The 18543-nt window shown below is 35.8% G+C and overlaps 1 protein-coding gene across 3 annotated transcripts in view; it reads left to right on the top strand.

Moving 5' to 3' along the window:
* Nucleotides 1-112: 112 nt before the first annotated feature.
* Nucleotides 113-18543, top strand: part of TNPO1 (transportin 1) — a 43295-nt gene continuing 24864 nt past the window's right edge. The window contains exons 1-8 of one of the 3 annotated variants that reach the window (XR_005553874.1): nt 113-1186; nt 1357-1470; nt 5782-5857; nt 7822-7971; nt 9376-9482; nt 12029-12162; nt 14246-14327; nt 15175-15297. Coding sequence is in view for 2 of the 3 variants with exons in the window: in XM_039320710.1 (XP_039176644.1) it covers nt 1366-1470; nt 5782-5857; nt 7822-7971; nt 9376-9482; nt 12029-12162; nt 14246-14327; nt 15175-15297 (777 nt within the window). In the remaining variant the exon portion in view is untranslated. The other 2 variants (XM_039320710.1, XM_039320711.1) reach the window with 2 other exon arrangements.

Below are 18543 nucleotides of genomic sequence, written 5' to 3'. Positions count from 1 at the left end.
CTATAAGACATATAATTAAGAAATGGATGACAATCATTATAAAATGCAATCCAAAATAAAGTAAAATTTATTACAATAGGTAGTCCTTGCTTAGTGACCGTTCAGTTAAAACTGTAATGAAAAAATTTATGACCAATCTTGCATTTATGACCTTTGTAGGTCTGTAAAGCAAAGGAAAGTTGAAGTAAGATCATAAGCAGAAGCATAGTTTCAAGTAGCAATTGCTTCATTGTATGACATAGTTTTCAGTCCCAATTGTAACCAAAGGACTACCTGTACATAGCACACTATGTTGTTGAACTCAGTTGGCATGCTTGGCTTATGTTTCAAAGTGTTATTTAAATGGAGAATTTAGAGTTGAATAGACACTGTGGTTAAATGGACTACAGACAGACACAGTGTGAATGTAGCCAGAAAGAAGCTATTTCAGGGATAGTTTTCAGTAGCCTGAAACACCTAAAGGCCCAAGGTCTGTAACCATTTTCCCCAAACCTCTAAAATAAAGCTAGAATTCTGTCTTGTTTTATATTTTTGTATTGCTTTTTAGTTTTAAATATTTTTAGCAATTGTAAACCAACCAGAATCTCTGGGAGTCAGGTGACATATAAATTTAATAAACTATTATGATCTTCCTTGGAAGCAGGTCACACAGAACACAATGTGGCCCACAGAGCAGACAACAGCATTGCACAGGAAAGAGTTAAAAATCTGAGTGCTCTATTAAAGAAAAGTGTTCTCCCTATTGGGATTGAATTATTAATTTCACAATAAAATTAAAGACTTTGCTAGAGAAGACGGAAGAGCTAGTGTGAGGAAAAAAATGTTTTCTCTTCCACTGAACCTGCCACAAGTCTCAGTGCTCGAGTCCCACGGCTATGGCATACATAGGTAGCATTCGTTCAAATGACTTATAGGCTTCCTTCCTCGGTTGTGAAAGAAAAGATGCGCGCGCGTTATTCAATCGCCTCTTTTCGGCTTTAATGCTTCCCTCCCGGAGCAGCGTTAGCCAGCCTGCCCTGGCGCAGCTGAAGGGACGAACAACCACAGGTGATGAGAACGGCTCTAGGACCCAGGGGAACACGGGGCAGCCGGGTTCTGGGAGCCAGATTGCAAATTCTTCTTCGTGACTCAGTCGGCTCCGCGCAGCGCATAGTAGGCGGCGGCAAGAGAGACTACCGAGTAGCGGGTCCGTTCGGCACGCGAGAACAACGGGTCGATCTTAGGGGGGGGGAAGCGACTGGGCGTGGGTAACGAAGAGGACCGGAAGGACCGGGCGCCGCGCTTCCCTTCTAGCTTGGGCCTAGCGTCACCGCCGCGACTGCCGCTAACGGCGGCTCCTGCCTGTTGTCTTTGCAGAGCGCCAAGATGGAGTACGAGTGGAAACCCGACGAGCAGGGGCTTCAGCAGATTCTACAGCTGCTCAAAGAATCGCAGTCCCCGGACACTACAACGCAGAGAGCCGTGCAACAAGTATCCTGCAAAAGAGAGCCGGGCAGGGCGGGCGGGCCGGCTCCGGAGATAACGAGGCCCAGCGGCTGGGTCGGTTTGCCGCATGACTCCGACCCCGCAGGAGGCAAAGCCTTAAGGCAAAGCGGTCCGCTCCGCTTTGTCGTTTCGGGGTCAGGGGGTGGTTTCGCCGTGTACGCCCTGGAGAGGATAACTCTTCTGGGCCTCCGCTAAGGCGACCGGCCGTAGCGGTAATCCAGGCCCAGCCCCTGCCTGACCTGGCGCGGGCTTTGAATCGCGAAGGAAGCCCTGTAGGCGGCGGCGAAGGCTTCGCTCTGCCTCCCCCTCCCTGCGCCCAGGCCCGGCACCTGTTGCGAGTCTGGCGCCAAACCCCGTTTTTCTTTCCAAGGCTTGGCCCGCCTTTAGCAGCTCCGGTGTCTTTCGCTTTCCCAGGCTCGCTCTCAACCACTTTCCCTGGGCCTGTGTCTCAAGCTGGTCTTGTAGAGCCGGCCATCTGTGCCATTAAATTCCTTTCGGAAAATTCCAGCTGGCTCCTTTTCTCTCGAATGATCCTTGTCGATCATTTAGAAACCCGACGGAATAAGTCTTGCTGGCCCCTCAATTTCATACTGGATCATATTCAGGATAAGGAAAATAATAAACGAATTTTTAGGCTTTTAAAATTGTTTTCTTTTGGTGCATTGACTCTCTGAAGGCAGTAGAGAAACTAGTGAAGGGTTAAGTTTCTGTATTTAGAACATAGTTTTTTATCATTGGTAAATGCTGAAAGTATTCACATCAAAGATGCTTGTTATTGTTTCAGGCTTGTAATTTTTATGTGTTGGTGAGTGCTATAATGAGTGTGCTTGTGTATGTAGAATTTTAGGATCTAAATTGTTTTTGCTGCTCCGTGAGGTACAGATTTTGGTACAAACTAGATGTAAATTCTTCTTCTGTATCAGTAATTATACTGTGCATTATTTGTGCTTTTTTTTAAAAGCCAGGTAGTTTAATTTTAAAAAGATGTAATGCTAAGTAGCCATCTTTGAATTTTTAGTTATTGAACTGTTTTTTCACTTGTTAACATGTTAAATGAAATTCCATTTGAATAATCTCACATCCTAAAGAAGTAGTTTAAAATTAAATTTAAGTGTAAATATGAGATATGCACAGGAAAATACAAAACAAAAGTATAAAAATACCATCTAGTCATTCTCCCATATCATATGGTATGACTTATTTACCATTTTTCTTTTTCTAGCGTATATTCCATAGACTGTTGATGGGAATACAAAATTAATAGGATTTTGCAAAGATTCAAAGATGGTTTACAGTGTGTGTATTAAAATGCATGTGTCTGCATAACCATATGAAGAAAGTTGGAAGAGCTGTTAAACAACTATGCAAAAGACAAGGCTGCTTTAAAGATCTAAAGAAAAGCAATTTATTTGCACTCCGATGACATATTTTTTAAAGTATTGCATGGCCATATTTTTTTAAGCTTTCCTAAATAAGAAAATTGTTTTACTTTTATGTACAGTAGATTTTCCTGTTGTATAAAGTACTGTTTTTTACTTTTTAATTTAATCATCCCAGCATATATTTTGAAAAGGATATTTTAGCAGCTTTATATTTACTGAGTTTTATATAGATACTCCTAAATTAAAACTATTTGTTTAATAACCATTCAGTTACAATGGCATTGAAAAAAAATAGCTTATGATCAGTTTTCACTTATGACCATTGCAGCATCCCATGGTCATGTGATCAAAATTTGGAGACTTGGCAACTAGCATGTATTTATGACAGTTGCACTGTACCAAGATAGTAATAGCAATAGCACTTAGACTTATATACCACTTCATCATGTGATCATTAGATCATCATTTGTAACCTTCCCAGTTGGCTTCTGACAAGCAAAGTCAATGGGAGAAGCAAGAATCACTTAAGGACTGAATGATTCACTTAATAACTGCAGTAATTTGCTTAACAACTGTGGCAAAAAGTTGAAAAATCAGACGTGACTCACTTAAAACCACCTTGCCTAGCAACAAAAATTCTGGTTCCAATTGTGGTTGTAAGTAGAAAATTACCTATATAGCTAAATTTTGTTTAAATGGATATTTTATTAATTATTAAATTTGCTGCCTATCTTGCCTTGAACCTCCTCTAAATGGCTTATAACCATAAAAAATGAAGAAATAAAAAAGAAGCTTAAACAGTGAAAGTAAAATAATAGAACAGTAAATAAAAAGAAAACAAAGAAAATACATCAATATAGCTAGTAAAAAAGATGAATGAATGGGAAGCAGAGAATGGGGGAGGGGAGGTGGAGCCTGTTGTCACATGCCCATACGAATGCATTGATTCATTGAACAACCGCAGTGTTCGCAGAACAACCACAGAGTTTGCTTAAAGACTGCTACAAAAGAGGTCATATAATCAGGTCAGTTGCTTGGGTTCCTGGACTTAAAAACTATCATAACTTACGATGGTAATTCTGGGTTTCATTACAGTCTTAAGTAGAGGACTTTCTGTATTCTAGAAGTAGCTTAGAATGTGTTACATGTAATATGCCCCCTATATTAAAAAAAAACTATGCCAGATACGTTGACATATTTTACCCCTTGATTATTTAATATAGCTAGGGCTGGTAGGTCATATAAACAGACCATGCTCTCAAGCAATCTTCTGCCAGGATACTTTCTGTTACTAAAATCCAGACTTCAAAAATTTTATACTAAACTTGTCTTGAGTCCAATTTATTTGCTAGACTGCTTTTCTCCTTTGATTTAGAGCAGCTTATTTCTGTATTCTGAGTTGCTTATCAGTGGAAAAATTGCACTTTATTGTCTGCAGCTTACTATCGTAGAAGACATATGCTCTATCTGTCTTTATCCACAGGCTGGATTTATATACTACAGTAAGTCATAGTGTGATTTGCTTGGTTTTGGTTTAGCATATTAATGGAATCTGTCCATTATATTTTGTAATCCAAAATATATATCTGTTATTTGTGGTTGAATAAAACCAAGCTAGTTCAGTATTTAAACCCAATCTGTGTTTCTAAAGAGATGTTTGATATGCTATTGTTCAATTTACTAAACTGCTGTTTTGAAAGAGAAAGTAGCAATGCCTTTTCTTTCTGGTTAGAAAGTACTGTAATGGTCAGAAAGTACTGTAATCATATGTATATCATAAATACACACATTGATGTTTGCTCCAAAGCATTATATCAAGTTGGACTTTATGTAAAAGACTCTAGCTTGCTCCATGTTTGAATTTCAGATAGTAATTTTAGACATTTACCTAGCCTTGCTGAATACAGCTATGATCATAGAAGTAGATTGCAGCCTAATATTGCAAATATCTATCTGCACTTAATCTCATTTTTGAGTAGGTGTACATTGGACAGAGCTAAAAGATAATTCAGTATATGAATATCATGGAATGTAAACATATTAAATATTAACATATTTACAAAGTTCCTCAAGCCTTAACCAGTGTCTGTACCAGGAGGCAATTAAGAATCAGTCTGGTACATTTTACTACTTTAAAAGCTAACTTTTTATATAACATTTGAAAATAATGTATTGCAGCAGATAGATTGATATTATTTATATTAAATCTCATTCTGCTTGAAAGTTCCCTTAATATGTCTGCCATCTTAAGTGGGAGAAGTAATTGAGAAGGATTTTATGTGTCTCCAATAGAGAAGAGTGCTGCTTGTTTATTGGGATTGTCAGTAGGGAGACCCTGGTTCTAATCTAAATCTGACCCATGAAAGCTGTACTGCATGTTTTTAGATTAGTCACTCTCTCACAACATACTCTATCTCAGAGAATGGTTATTGCAGGGGAAATTGGGAAGAAGAGTTACATATACTACCTTGAATTCCTGAAGACAAGTGGATTAGAATGAAGTATTGCAGGCTAACTCTGCCTGCAGCCCAAAGTTCGATCCTGACTGGCTTTAGGTTGACTCAGCCTTCCATCCTTCCAAGATAGTAAAATAAAATTGTTGGGGATAATACGCTCACATTTCTAAACTGCTCAGAGAGTACAGTAAAGAACTGTGGAGCAGTATATAAGTGTTAAGTGCTATTGCTATTACTAATTATAAAGGTAAATCTTCATAGGAAAAAGAAAATGCAGAATTCTTTGTGCATTCTGCTTGGAACTCTGCCATTTCTAGCGTTACTAATAGTTTTGGGATCAATTAGATTGTTGAATTTCCAGTAGTGATATTTTGAAAAGATAATTTAGTTTCACTCATGTTTAATATAATTTTGCAGTGTTTCGTATCTTACATGAAATACCTTTAACAAAACTTTAGAAACTGGAACAACTCAATCAGTATCCAGACTTCAACAACTACCTGATATTTGTTCTTACAAAGCTAAAAACTGAAGGTGAGTTTTATGTTAATTGTATCCAGTAATTACATAGCTAGATAAATTAGGTCAGAATTTCAAAAGTTTCTGGATATTTTATTCATCAAGACTTCATTGGTTGTTTAGTTCACCAGACTAGATTCCACTAGAATATTTTTTCTTTATTCTGTGAACTAGAACAATTGCTCAGAAATAAATGGAATTTCTTTTCAAATAAATCTGTTTTGAATAATATCATAAATGTATTGAACAGTACCAACATAAATTCTAATAGTTGTTAAAATTGTGCTAAAATACTCTTTCATACTTTAACATGACCACAATATCTTTAAAATGGTACGTCAAACATTTTATGTTCTGAAATTGGTTTATGCATAAATCATCATTGTCAATTGACTATTTCATGCCTATTTTGGGTTGTCTATTCCACTGTAATTTAATACCGAATAGGGTGAATTATGTTCCACTTTCTTCAAAAATTAATTTTTCGCTTATGTATCTCCTTATTCAACATATAATATATACTCAAGTATTGTAAAAACCCTGGATGTATTCCAAAACCATATTGTTTCTGTTATACAAGAAAATAAATTCTAACGGATGTGGTTTTAGATGATGATGATGAAGATGATGGTGGAGGAGGAGGAGGAAGAGGAGGAGGAATTATTTAACTATTGTAGCCTGAGTCTGTCCAAATCTTGAACATTTTCCAAATTAAGTCTATTTTGCTCAAGCTGTCTAAAATTACAGTTTAATTAATTTATTAGATATATAATAATTTTCATATACATTAAATTGGATTATGTACATTAAATGATATTGAACCTGCGTGCTACAATTCATATAACCTAATAATTTCATTATAAAAATGTCATTTGTTTCATTTTATATAATTTGTGTAATGTATGTATGAAATAATTTACACAATAATAACAGTAATTAAAAAAAATGAATCAAATCAGTGAAAAAATAGTTCATTCCATTTGAAGATGGTGGTAAATTGAAACTTAATTGCATTTTTTTTGTTTTGTATATGATTGATAATTGAATTTTAATTGTATTTTTTAAAAAATCAGTATAGCATTATGCATAACGACTTGATTTTGAATTGGAGCTTAAAATGGCTCTTTTGACTTTACTGGAAGTTTTGATTCTGTTGCAACCATTCTGGAAACTTTTGGAGCTTCAACTTTAGGTTGGAATATAATTTGGAAGAATCTTGACAAGAGTAGAACGACTCCATTTCAAGTTTGAAATGCTATCTGCACCTCAAATTCTAAATAGTGCATTGTTTTTCAAGTGATACTGTAGTAAAAGTATATCTATTCTTTAGTGAAAACTGCCACAGAAAAACTGGATGTACTGTATGTGCTTGGTAGTATGAATGCTGTCAGATACCTTGATAAAGCAAAAAGTACATTGCAAGACGAAAATGTTCTATTTTTAAAAAATAAATTTTCTAACTTGCTTTTTTTGGTATAATAATCTTAGAGGTTATATGTGTTCCTGTCAGGTTCCTCTATTCATAATTTTGGAGATATTGGCAAGCAGTATTTATGGAGTCATACAATTTGATATTATATTGCAATATGAAATAGTGCAAGTATATATCTATCTACATCTATATACATGTGCACTATTTATATATTTGCCATCTATACATATATGCAGGGCTTTTTTTTCCTCATAGAACGCCCAGAACGGAGTTCTGGCACCTTTTTTGGATGGAACCTTGCAGGGTAGGCAAGGCGGGTTGTATGATGTGTGTGAGTTCCGGCACTTTTTTTTTTTTTTTTACAAAAAAAAGCACTGCATATAGGTAATATATATATTACATATACTGTATATAAATAAATAGTGCATATGCGTATATGTGTGTATACTTCATGAAATCAAGCATTTTATGATTTGAGTTGTGCTTGCTCCCAAGCAGGTATATGGAAGATGTAGCCTAAATGACTTTTCTTTAAAACTTATTACAGATGAACCAACTAGATCACTGAGTGGTCTTATTTTGAAGAATAATGTCAAAGCTCACTTTCACAACTTTCCTAATGGAGTAACTGACTTCATTAAAAGTGAATGCTTAAACAATATTGGTGATTCCTCTCCACTAATCAGAGCCACTGTAGGTGAGTCATGAATATTTATATTCTGTTTCTTTATGCTAAATAAACAAATGGTAAAATACAATTGTTAACAAACAATTTTTAAGTGGTGTCCTAAAGGACTCAGTCTTTTTCTGTTCTTCAGAAATAATTGTGTGGGTAATTGATTGGTTCAGATATAAATATATTAGATGGCTGTTATACTATTATATATAATCATGTGTTTATTTAATATTTCTAATAAATGTATTCCAAGTCTTCTGCTTTTAATTTGTTTCATGATGAAAGTGTGGATGATTATTTTAGCTCCTTCAGGTGTAGGATAATACGACAATATGAATTCCTCATGCATATTATCAGAAAGAATATTTTTAATTTTAAAATATCTTCAGTATAAAAAGTTGACATACCTTACCTTTACTTGACACATGATCACTGTTCTGTTTCAGGGAATATGATTTGAACACAGGAAAGCCTTAAAAAATATGTGAAAACACAGGAAAGGTTACAAATATAGATTCAAATATTAGCTTTAATGTTGCTACCTTGGGATTCATGCTGTGATTTTCATGCAAAATCCTTATTTTTTTCCTTTATTATATTTCAACTTGGTGTCTTCCAGTCTCATTGATAATAAGGAAGTTTAGTTTGTAATACATGAAAAAATATGTTCTCCACTCTTGTCCTAAATGAGAAACAGTATTCCCCCATATTTGTGTCAGCAGATCCTCCTAAACATTCTACAAATTCCCAAATCTTTGGGGAGAGTGAGAGGTACTTTGGAGCAAATGTGGATATGCATGGGAGAATAACAAGGAAAATCTCTGTTGCACGAACAGAATTTATTTTATATGCTTATTTAATTGTCATAATGATTTCTACCTCCAGAATATAGAATTAGAGCATTTCTGTTTATCAGTAGATGAGAAAGGCAACTGTTGACTATTCAGATGCTGTTGTATTAAATCAATTCCAATTAATGTGGCCAATTAGCGATAGTAGAACTGGAGACTTGATATATTTGAAGTGTGAAAGTTGATCACGAAAGAACTGCCTTCTTAGCTTCAGCTATTGAGCAGATTTTCCCAATAGTGCTTCCTTAAGTGCATATTCTAATCCTATAAGTAGAATTGCATATGTCATCGACTTGTCTACTGTTAAGGTAATGTTTTATGTCTTGAGGAAATCTGAGAAGAGTACAAGGACATTTCTTTGCAGATTAGCTTTCCTCTCAGCTTGAATATCAGTCCATATTTATGTCTAAAATGTATGTGTGTATATACATCTTTACAAACATAGACATGCTTTATCTAGTTCCTTAAAGCGATGTTTTTAAATTTTTCCTGTTGGCCATCCTTATTTATGTATTAATTTTTTATATTGTTACATTAAAGCAGCTTATTATCAATCATGTTTTTAAAATTCAAGGTATCTTGATTACAACCATTGCCTCAAAAGGAGAATTGCAGAACTGGCCTGAACTTTTACCAAAGCTTTGTAGCCTGCTTGATTCTGAAGACTACAATACTTGTGAGGTGAGAGTTTGCTGTTTCTAATTAAAAAAAGCCTTTTTATTTGGAATAGGTGACCAGTGTGGTAATTATTATTTTTACTACTTTTATTTTTTTCTACATGGGAACTGTGAGGTGGTTGGGCTGAGAAAGAACGACTGGAACAAAGACACACGGCCAACTTTCATGCCTGAAGCAGGACTAGAACTCAGTATCTTCCAGTTTCTAACCTGGTGCCTTACCAAGTAAACGAGAGGTCCCCAACCTGGTCCAAGACCCATTACTGGGCCGTGTGCTCTTGGCCACTGGGCACCGTAAGTGGCTGGCCAGTGCATAGACGTATGCGCGCTCATACCCCTTTGGGCATCTAGTGATGCCGTGACTGTCATGCAGGCACTAACATTGCCACGAGCACACCACCTACTTGTGCTAGCGTTGTGGCATTGTGTCGCCACTATCGTTGCGAGCGCACACATCCCCACTTGTGTTACCATCATGGCATTGTGTGGGCCCTAGCACCCCCCAAATGTCACATGGGCGCTCATGGCCAAAGGAGTACTGTTAGTGAAGTTCACGGAGCGTGGTTCAACCATCAATTCAGAAATCTACTGTGAAACGTTACGAAAACTCAGAGAAGCCATCCACAATAAGCATTGGGGCATGCTGACTTCCATTGTGGTGTTGGTATCGTGAACTTCACTAGCAGTACTCCTTTGGAATCTTCACATTTGGTGGGATTTTCTAAGGCACCGCTTGGTTGGTTCATGATAATGCTCTCCTGCACACCGCTAGACTCACCCAAGAACTTTTGAAGCAGTTCCTTTGGGATGTTTTTGATCACCCCCCTCCCCATAGCCCAGATTTGGTGCCAAGGGACTACTAATAAAGAATTTCAAACCTTGTAAGACATTATGACAAGTGTCTTAATTTGAATGGTGATTATGTCGAAAAGTAATGTTGTAATTTTCTAATATGTATAATAAAAGTTCTGTATCTGTGAGTGTTTATCATTGACAACCAAACAGAGGTTTATTTCCGAATTGCCCTCGTCTGATGGGAATTAAATCATAGGCAGCTTCTCCCCAAATGGTCATAGTGTTCTGTATATTATTAAGCTATTTTTTAATTTTTGCTTAACTTTCTACAATTCATTTTGAAGGAAATAAGGTGTCTTAGCAAGAAGAGCACAGCTAGATTAGGGCCTAGTGCTGTGTTCCAGTACCAAAGAGGCTTCAAAACAAGAAGAAGAAAAGCTCCCCAAAGTCATAAAAATCTCCACAAAATTATAATACTAAAGGGATTAAAGTTAGGGTTGAAACTTAAAATCTAATATATATGTTAAACTTACAGATAATGACTGGCTTATAAAAATACAATATAATATTATAAGCAGATACAAAATATATAAAGGAAAACTTTTCCTAATAATACCACTACATTATTGTAAAATATAATAAAATCTATGCTATCCTTTTATAACTGGAAAATGTTGCCTTTTCCTGGTCATTTGCTGCAGTTAGGAGAAATCTTAGCTGATTAACTAAAGAAAGCATATTGTTGTAAAAATAAAGACTCACTCAGCTAGCAACTGGATTAGAAACAAATTCCTACTTCATTCCTTTTTATCTTTTCTTCCTTTACATTGAAAAATGTCATATTTAATCTTTCTGATAGTATTTTGTGAAAAGAAAACAGTATTTTTTTAATAAGTTGTTGGGTAAATGCAACATATTCTGAAAGTTACATTGGTTCAGCATATGATGGCATACACACTGTTGGCCACCTCTCGGTTTACCCATATTATGTTAATGTAGCACAAGCTTTACTGGCTCCCTATTTCTTTTCAGGACTGCTTGTCACTTTAAAGCACTATATCAGAGTTCCCTCAACCTTTCTGGCTTTGCAGACTGGCGCAGGGAGATGGGATGGTTTCTCATGAGCGGTGGGCAAGCTTGTGTGTGCCCAGCTCCACCACTTCCACGGCTTGGTTCCAAAAGGCTCAAGGCCTGGTAGTGGGCTGCAGCCTAAGGGTTGGGGACCCCTACCCTATATGACATGAGGCCAAGTTATTTGTGAGACTGCTCTTCCCTGAGAGTGTCTGCTGGCCTCATCCTGTCTGATAGGGTGGGTGTTCTTCAGCTCCTTCACTTAAATGTTGCCATCTAATGGGACTTAGCATAGCTTTTCTGTCTTTTCCCTGCTCTGTGGATCATCCTTCTGCTGGGGATCTGGTAGTCCTCACCCTGTTGGTCTTTTGGAAGTCTGAAAAGAGCTTGTTCTTCCCAGGGACTGAGGTCAGGTAGGATGGGAGCCTGTGGATGATTTTGTTGGAGGCATCCAAGTGAGATGGCTAAGTGCCTTTTCCTTTTGGTTTTATAGTTTTTGGTTTTATTGTTGTTTTGAGCTGTTCAGAATACTGTTCTAAGAGGGATAGGCATACAGATCTTTTAAGTAAATAAGATGTCAGCTGTGTTTGGAATTCAACCTGCAGTGAGATGAGGTAATTTTTTAAAATAATGAGTCTGATGTTATTACATAAATATCAAAAAAGACAAAAAATTATCTCACAGGGTGCATTTGGAGCTCTTCAGAAGATCTGTGAAGATTCAGCTGAAATCTTAGATAGTGATGCTTTAGATCGTCCCCTTAATATCATGATCCCTAAGTTTCTACAATTCTTCAAACATAGCAGTCCAAAAATAAGGTAAGAAATAAAGTTCTCTATCAATTATTTGAAAAGTTTGTTTACAGAATTTTCAGTTTTAAATATAATTAACGTGAGTGTACTGTTGAAATTTATTTATTTTAGTTTCTATGATCCTCCATTTATACACAACTCTAGTTAGTTTACAAAGGTTGAAAAAATAATAGGAATCAATTAAAGCACAAGAAGAAATGGCAAGGCCAAGCAAACCAAATAGTGGGCTGAGAGACCTGTGTGTGAGCAGGGTCTTCAAGACTCTTTTGAAGGCAAACCGGCATAGGGCTATGTTTGGAGGAAAGAGGTATTCTAGAGGGCAGTCTCCACAACAAAAAAAGTATCCTCATGTGCTCCATTAGATGACTTTGTTAATAGATGGGATTTGAAGGCCTACCTTATTGGATCTTACCAAATGGGCAGAGACAATTGGAGACAGGTGATCCTTGAAATATCCATGCCCTGTGTCATGCAGAACTTTTTAGATAGCAATCAGCACTTTGAATTGCATCCATAAACCCAATAGTAACCTATACATTTTTCATAGCAGAGTTACTTTCTTTGCATAATCTGACTTATTTTATTCCAGGTTTTGGGCCTTGAATTTAATTCTTTGCTTTTACTTTTCAGATCTTGACACATTGTAAAAAAGCCCCTTTCTATTGACTTAACTTTTTTTCTGAATTGGAAAGGTCATTTCATTTTTGTCTTAGACTTAGACAATTCATGTGCCACAAGTTATTCTTGTGACATGTGATATTGAACTATTTATCTGAAAGGTGACTAAATTTTGCATTCTGGATATTATCAATCAATAATAGTTTGAATTTTAGATGACAGTATTTATCATTTTACTAGCCCTTGGAGATCAATAAATACTTGATAAAAAGGAAGATATCCAACCAGACTTTCTTCTACTAAGTAAGTCTTATATCATAGAGGTGCTCTCCTAATAACAGTATGGCTATAAAACTACAAGTAGTCCTTGAGTTACAACAATAATTAGGCTTTATATTTCCATTGTTAGGCATATAAATTTAATACAGAAATAAGAGATGCACTCAAAGTGTGACATCACATAATCGCATCACTTAACAACCGCAATTCTAGGAGTTTTCATTGCTGTTGTTAGTTGAATTCCATCAGTCAATACCCAAATCCAAGCCATTCCAGGCTTAGTCCCTATCAACCCCTGAGCTGCAGTTTTTTTCCAAGATAAGGATTGCCTCTCCTTCCAATCCTCAATTGCCTATTTCCCCCACCTATGCATTTTTGACTGCCCTGCACCCTGCCTTATAGGCAGCAAGCAGCGCCATAATTTCATCGCTGTGGCTCTGTTTGCCACTCTGCAGCTCAGGCTTCTTGGCTCACTGTAGCTCTGGGGCTGCAAAAAATTCATGTACAAAGCATGAATTTCAGCCATCCCTGGAAGCCTCAGCCACCTTAGCCCAGCCCACTAGCATGGTGAGGTGTGCAGCTGACTCAGGAAGTCCCAGCAAAGTAGTGCAGAGCTGCAGCCCCAACCCACCTCTCCTGACAATGCATGCTTGCCCTGGCCATTTGTGAAGCAGCAGCTGCCTCGTGAAGGGCCAGACCAGACCAGGCATGCTTGTCAACAATAGGAGCAAGAAGACTGCGAAGGTCAGCTAGGGTAGCATGGAGTGCAGGGTACCAAAAGAGCATAGATGGAGCAAGAAGATGGGATGGGGAAGTTTAAGGAAACGTGCAGTTGTAAGTGCAGGTAGGCTGCCAAGTGCCCAAATTTTGATCACATGGCCACAGGTTGCTGCAATGGTCGTAACTTCAGGGACTGGTTGTAACTCCCTCATTCAGCGCCACCATAAGTTTGGTCACTGAACAAATGATCATTGAGTGAGGACTTCTTATATAGCTGATACAGAATGTTTTTAACATTTCTGAAGCTGTTCCAGATATGCAATGTACCCACATGCTTTATTCATAGTATTAAATAGCAAGTTATTTTTCCCTTTGCAAAGAGATTGATGTTGAGTTTAATTCTAAGTAGTGGCAAATGTATTTGTTTGACTTTTTATAGTAATGTATAGTTTTTTTAATATTATGTTTATAGGTCCCATGCAGTTGCTTGTGTCAATCAGTTTATCATCAGTAGAACTCAAGCCCTTATGCTGCACATTGATGGATTTATTGAGGTGAGCGAGTCATATTTGAGTGTACCTATTGTGGATAATTATAATGTATTCCTCTTTTTCCGAATGCCATTTTCCATTGCTTCAAACTAATCCCATTTGGATTGAAGAGAGAGCAAGTGGACAGTAATATTTCTTTTTTTTCCTTGATAAAGTATGACAACATTTACAAAAAACTACTTTAAAAGCCTGAGCCAGTAACTATAAAAATTGAGAATTTTATTTCAGTTAATAATTGAGTTGCTTTTTCAGACATTTCCAGGGCCCAAATTTTCTGACTTTTTATTAATCTCTAGCCAAACAAATGGTATAAGTAGTTCTCTGTTTGTCTGACTTCCAGCTATGCTGGTGTCTGGTTGATGAGGGCACTTTGTCTACTTTTAAACTCCCTATTCTCTGCCCTGGCAGGATTGATTGGTATAACTGTTTGCTTGTAAATAAATGTATCTGCAATATATAGCAACCATTTTTATTTGTAATTAACTGATCTGAATGATGTTGAGCATTAGAAGAGACAGAACGTCCTGTACAAACTAAAACAGTTCTGTCTTGTCTACTAAAAGTATCTAAGCTAAGAAAGCTTTATCCATGGTTTAGCTTTTGTTACGTTTATAATGCAATAAAAATGTCTGCATTGTTGAATTAAAAGCATGAATATTGTTCCAGAACAGTGAGGTCTAGAAAACTCTTAGGTCCATCATTTTTTGCTTCCAAATAATGTAGACTATTGAAAGAATCATGTTGATAATGTGAATATTAATTTATAGTGATCTATATCTATCTATCTATCTATCTATCTATCTATCTATCTATCACTTCTGTTCTTGTTTTTTGGATTCCCCTTTAACAGAATCTGTTTGCATTGGCTGGGGATGAGGAGCCTGAAGTACGTAAAAATGTTTGTCGGGCTCTGGTAATGCTGCTGGAAGTTAGAATGGACCGTTTACTTCCTCATATGATTAGTATTGTTGAGGTAACACTTTGCATGTATTTTTTTAAAAATATATTAAGATGATACATTCTTTGAATTAGGGATTTTTGACAGATGCAACTTTTCCATTATTAAATATATCAAAATGCTTGAAAATCAAATCTGTAATTCAGAATTATTTCTTAATGTCCTGCTTGTGTTGCCTGTTGGTCTATTTTCTCTTAAGAGCACGTGCATGTGTCTGTGTATATTACTTTATTATACAGAACAAAAGTATACAAAAAAGAATGTAAAATCAGTCATTTTTCAAACACAGTGTTGATCACAAAGCCAGTTCATAAGCAGACAGTAATATATCACTAATCTAATATTATAAATCCAGTCTGTCCTTTCCATCATGAAAGAATACTCTTGTTTGCTATAACCCGTAATTCTTCCTACTGGTTCTTTCTACTACATCATTCAAAATCGCATTCACATCTTTTTCTTCCCAAAACCATATTAACAAATATGGAAATAAGATTTAAGAAACCAAAACAGGATGATAGTGAAGCAGTCCCATAGCGTGAAATGGCCATCATTTTCTTCCAGTATATTGAAGTTGACTGCTTCAGACATTCTCTGAGATAGCTAATAAATATATTTTGTTAACCAAAATTCATCATAAGTTCATTAGAAGTATATGCCATATTCTTTAAAATCCTTAACCAATACTTTCTTAAAATGCAGTATTTATATAATTTGTTCAAATATTTGCAGATAATTTTGTATACCTTAACAATACATTTTAATCCTGTCCTCACCCTAGCGAGATGAGTGGCAAACAAATTTTTAAAAAGAAAGAAATGTATTATGTAAAAATGAGTTTCTTGTTAAAGATACAGCTTCAGGTTTATACTGTCCATTTAATAAATATTGTTTCCTATTGGAAGAACCCTAAGTATGATCTCTGAAAAAAATGCATGTAAAAAACTAATTGCTGTATTTTGTGGAAAAAGAGAATTTTCATATCAGCAATCTGAAATCACACACAGAAAAAAAGAACAGAAAAAATAAAAGCTGTAAAGACAAAACAAAACAACCCTCAAAAAAAGGAATAGAAAAAGAGAATATTGTTATTAGGACATCAGATCCTCTTTATTTTCAGTCTCTCCCAATAATTATATAGAATGAAAATACAGAGTAGGAACTATCTCCGAAGCATTGGTGACTCATCTCCTTCTGGAAAATGAAAAAAGAAAACATTGGAAGACTTAATATCATTACTTCAGATGATTCTAAAATAGTAAAGTTTAGACAGTTTCTGCATCAAAAAAGTTCATCCTGGAATCCAAGAATAGCAATAAAAGATGACAACAGAGTTCCCCTAGTGAACTCATTTGCTGAGGCAGATTTGGAAAATTCATTCTTTTACAGTCTGTTCCCAAAATTCTACTTGCCAAGTTCAGTGCAGAACATGATCAAACATCTAAGAATAGGACAAAGTTTTTCTACAGAATGGGAATGCAAACTCATGAAGAATCAATTTCAATTAGATGCGATATCAGTTGCAATAAAAACAATTCTTATGCATACAGGTAATCTACTGATAAGCGATAGCTTAGTGACTATGCAAAGTAACAACAGATCTCCCTGGAGGTACTCATGACCTGGAGTTGAAGTTACAATGGCCAGCCCCCCCCCCACCCTGCAATTACCTGACTGCACTTTGGGTGTTTGGCAGCTGGCCTGCATTTACAGCTGTATGCCGCATGGTGGTTATGTGCCCATGTTTTACAACAGATTTGCTACAAACAGGAATTTACTTCCTGTTTTCGGCAAATTGTTGATTTGCTTAAGGTCCATTGCAAAAAAGGTTGCAAAATCGGGTCAGTCATTATTTAAGACTAATGGCTCCATTCTAGTCGTAACTCAAAGACATTTATACATTTATTTACCATTGAGCATGCTTGGTGTTTTAAAGGTTGTTTAGGAATAATAAGGTATGGACAGATTGTGGACAGACATTTCATCTTGAACATTCTGCACTGTTTCACATTGTGTATTAGAATTTTCAAGCTAAGTCTGATGTGAATCCCTCACTATAATTTTTTTCATTCTGCTACTGTTTGATTCTAAATAATATATCCCTGCTTCAGCTCCCCAAAGTTCCAGTAGACATATAGAATAAAGTCTTTATATGCATAAATTTGGTTGTTCTAAAAGTTTATAAATTATGGGGAAATGCTTTAAAAGTGATAAGCAATTATACATAGCTTTCTTTTCGTATTGCTTTGTCTGGTGTTCTGGAATAAGTTTAACTGCAGACTTTGTATTGTTCTTCAGCTTACTTGAGCTGGGCATCAAGTGCCTGGATCACAACTCTGTAGCTACAGGGATGTTGTGACAATGGAATTCTGATGATTGGCCATAAGTCCCCCATCATAACTTTGAGCTGTTAATGAACAAGTGGTCATAGCCTAAGGACTACTTTAATATAAAACATTACAAATTGTTACTGTGAATACACAGATTTAAATATTGCCTGCACATTGTCTCATGCTTTATTTTTTAACATACTAGATTGCAGAATAAAAACCTTGGTGTGAGCTAAGCCATAGTTTACAGTCTGCAGTCATTAGCAGTCATTTCTATAGCCACAGCAATTACGTTTCCAATTATTAGTGACAACATTTTGAAAATAGATGGCTGCTTCATATTAAGGTTGATGAGAAATTCATTTAATTTGTGTGTTTAAGGTAAACTTTCCTAACTTGCTAAATTGAAATACAAACAATAGAAATCCATTTACATTTCAATATCCATTTTTTTCCTTAGTTGGAAATTGGACAAACTCTAATTGAGTTTAAAAAGTGGAAAACTAGGGGAACAAATAATGATCTATATGTAAATAAGTACAAAACACTTCCACTTTTCAAATTTAATAATATAATAATAGCAGGCAGTCGAAAAAATCAGTTTGTAATATAATAAATATTTTTAAATTACCAATACAGTACAGGACACATGCGGTATTTGATTATTCAGTAATAAAATGATGGAGTCTAGGAAACAACAAATAATGATGATTCCTGTTTCTAGGAGAATTCTGAAAATAAAAATTTGGTTAAATGCTTAGAAATGGGAGATTGGATGCCAAAATATTATTCTACTAGGATAAATTTGTATAAGGCAAAAGAAGAATTGATCTTTAAGTAGCCAGAATATAGAAAATAGTATATGTGATTTATACTTATTCATATATTAAACACCCATTTTTCCAAATTACCCATATGATAATAGAATGTT

This window comes from Crotalus tigris, unplaced genomic scaffold (genome assembly GCF_016545835.1).
Source record: "Crotalus tigris isolate CLP2741 ecotype Arizona unplaced genomic scaffold, ASM1654583v1 scf7180000023687.2574627, whole genome shotgun sequence".
NCBI classification, from domain to species: domain Eukaryota; kingdom Metazoa; phylum Chordata; class Lepidosauria; order Squamata; family Viperidae; genus Crotalus; species Crotalus tigris.
The sequence above is the reverse complement of the archived record's forward strand: the minus strand, read 5'-3'. Positions and strand labels throughout refer to the sequence as shown.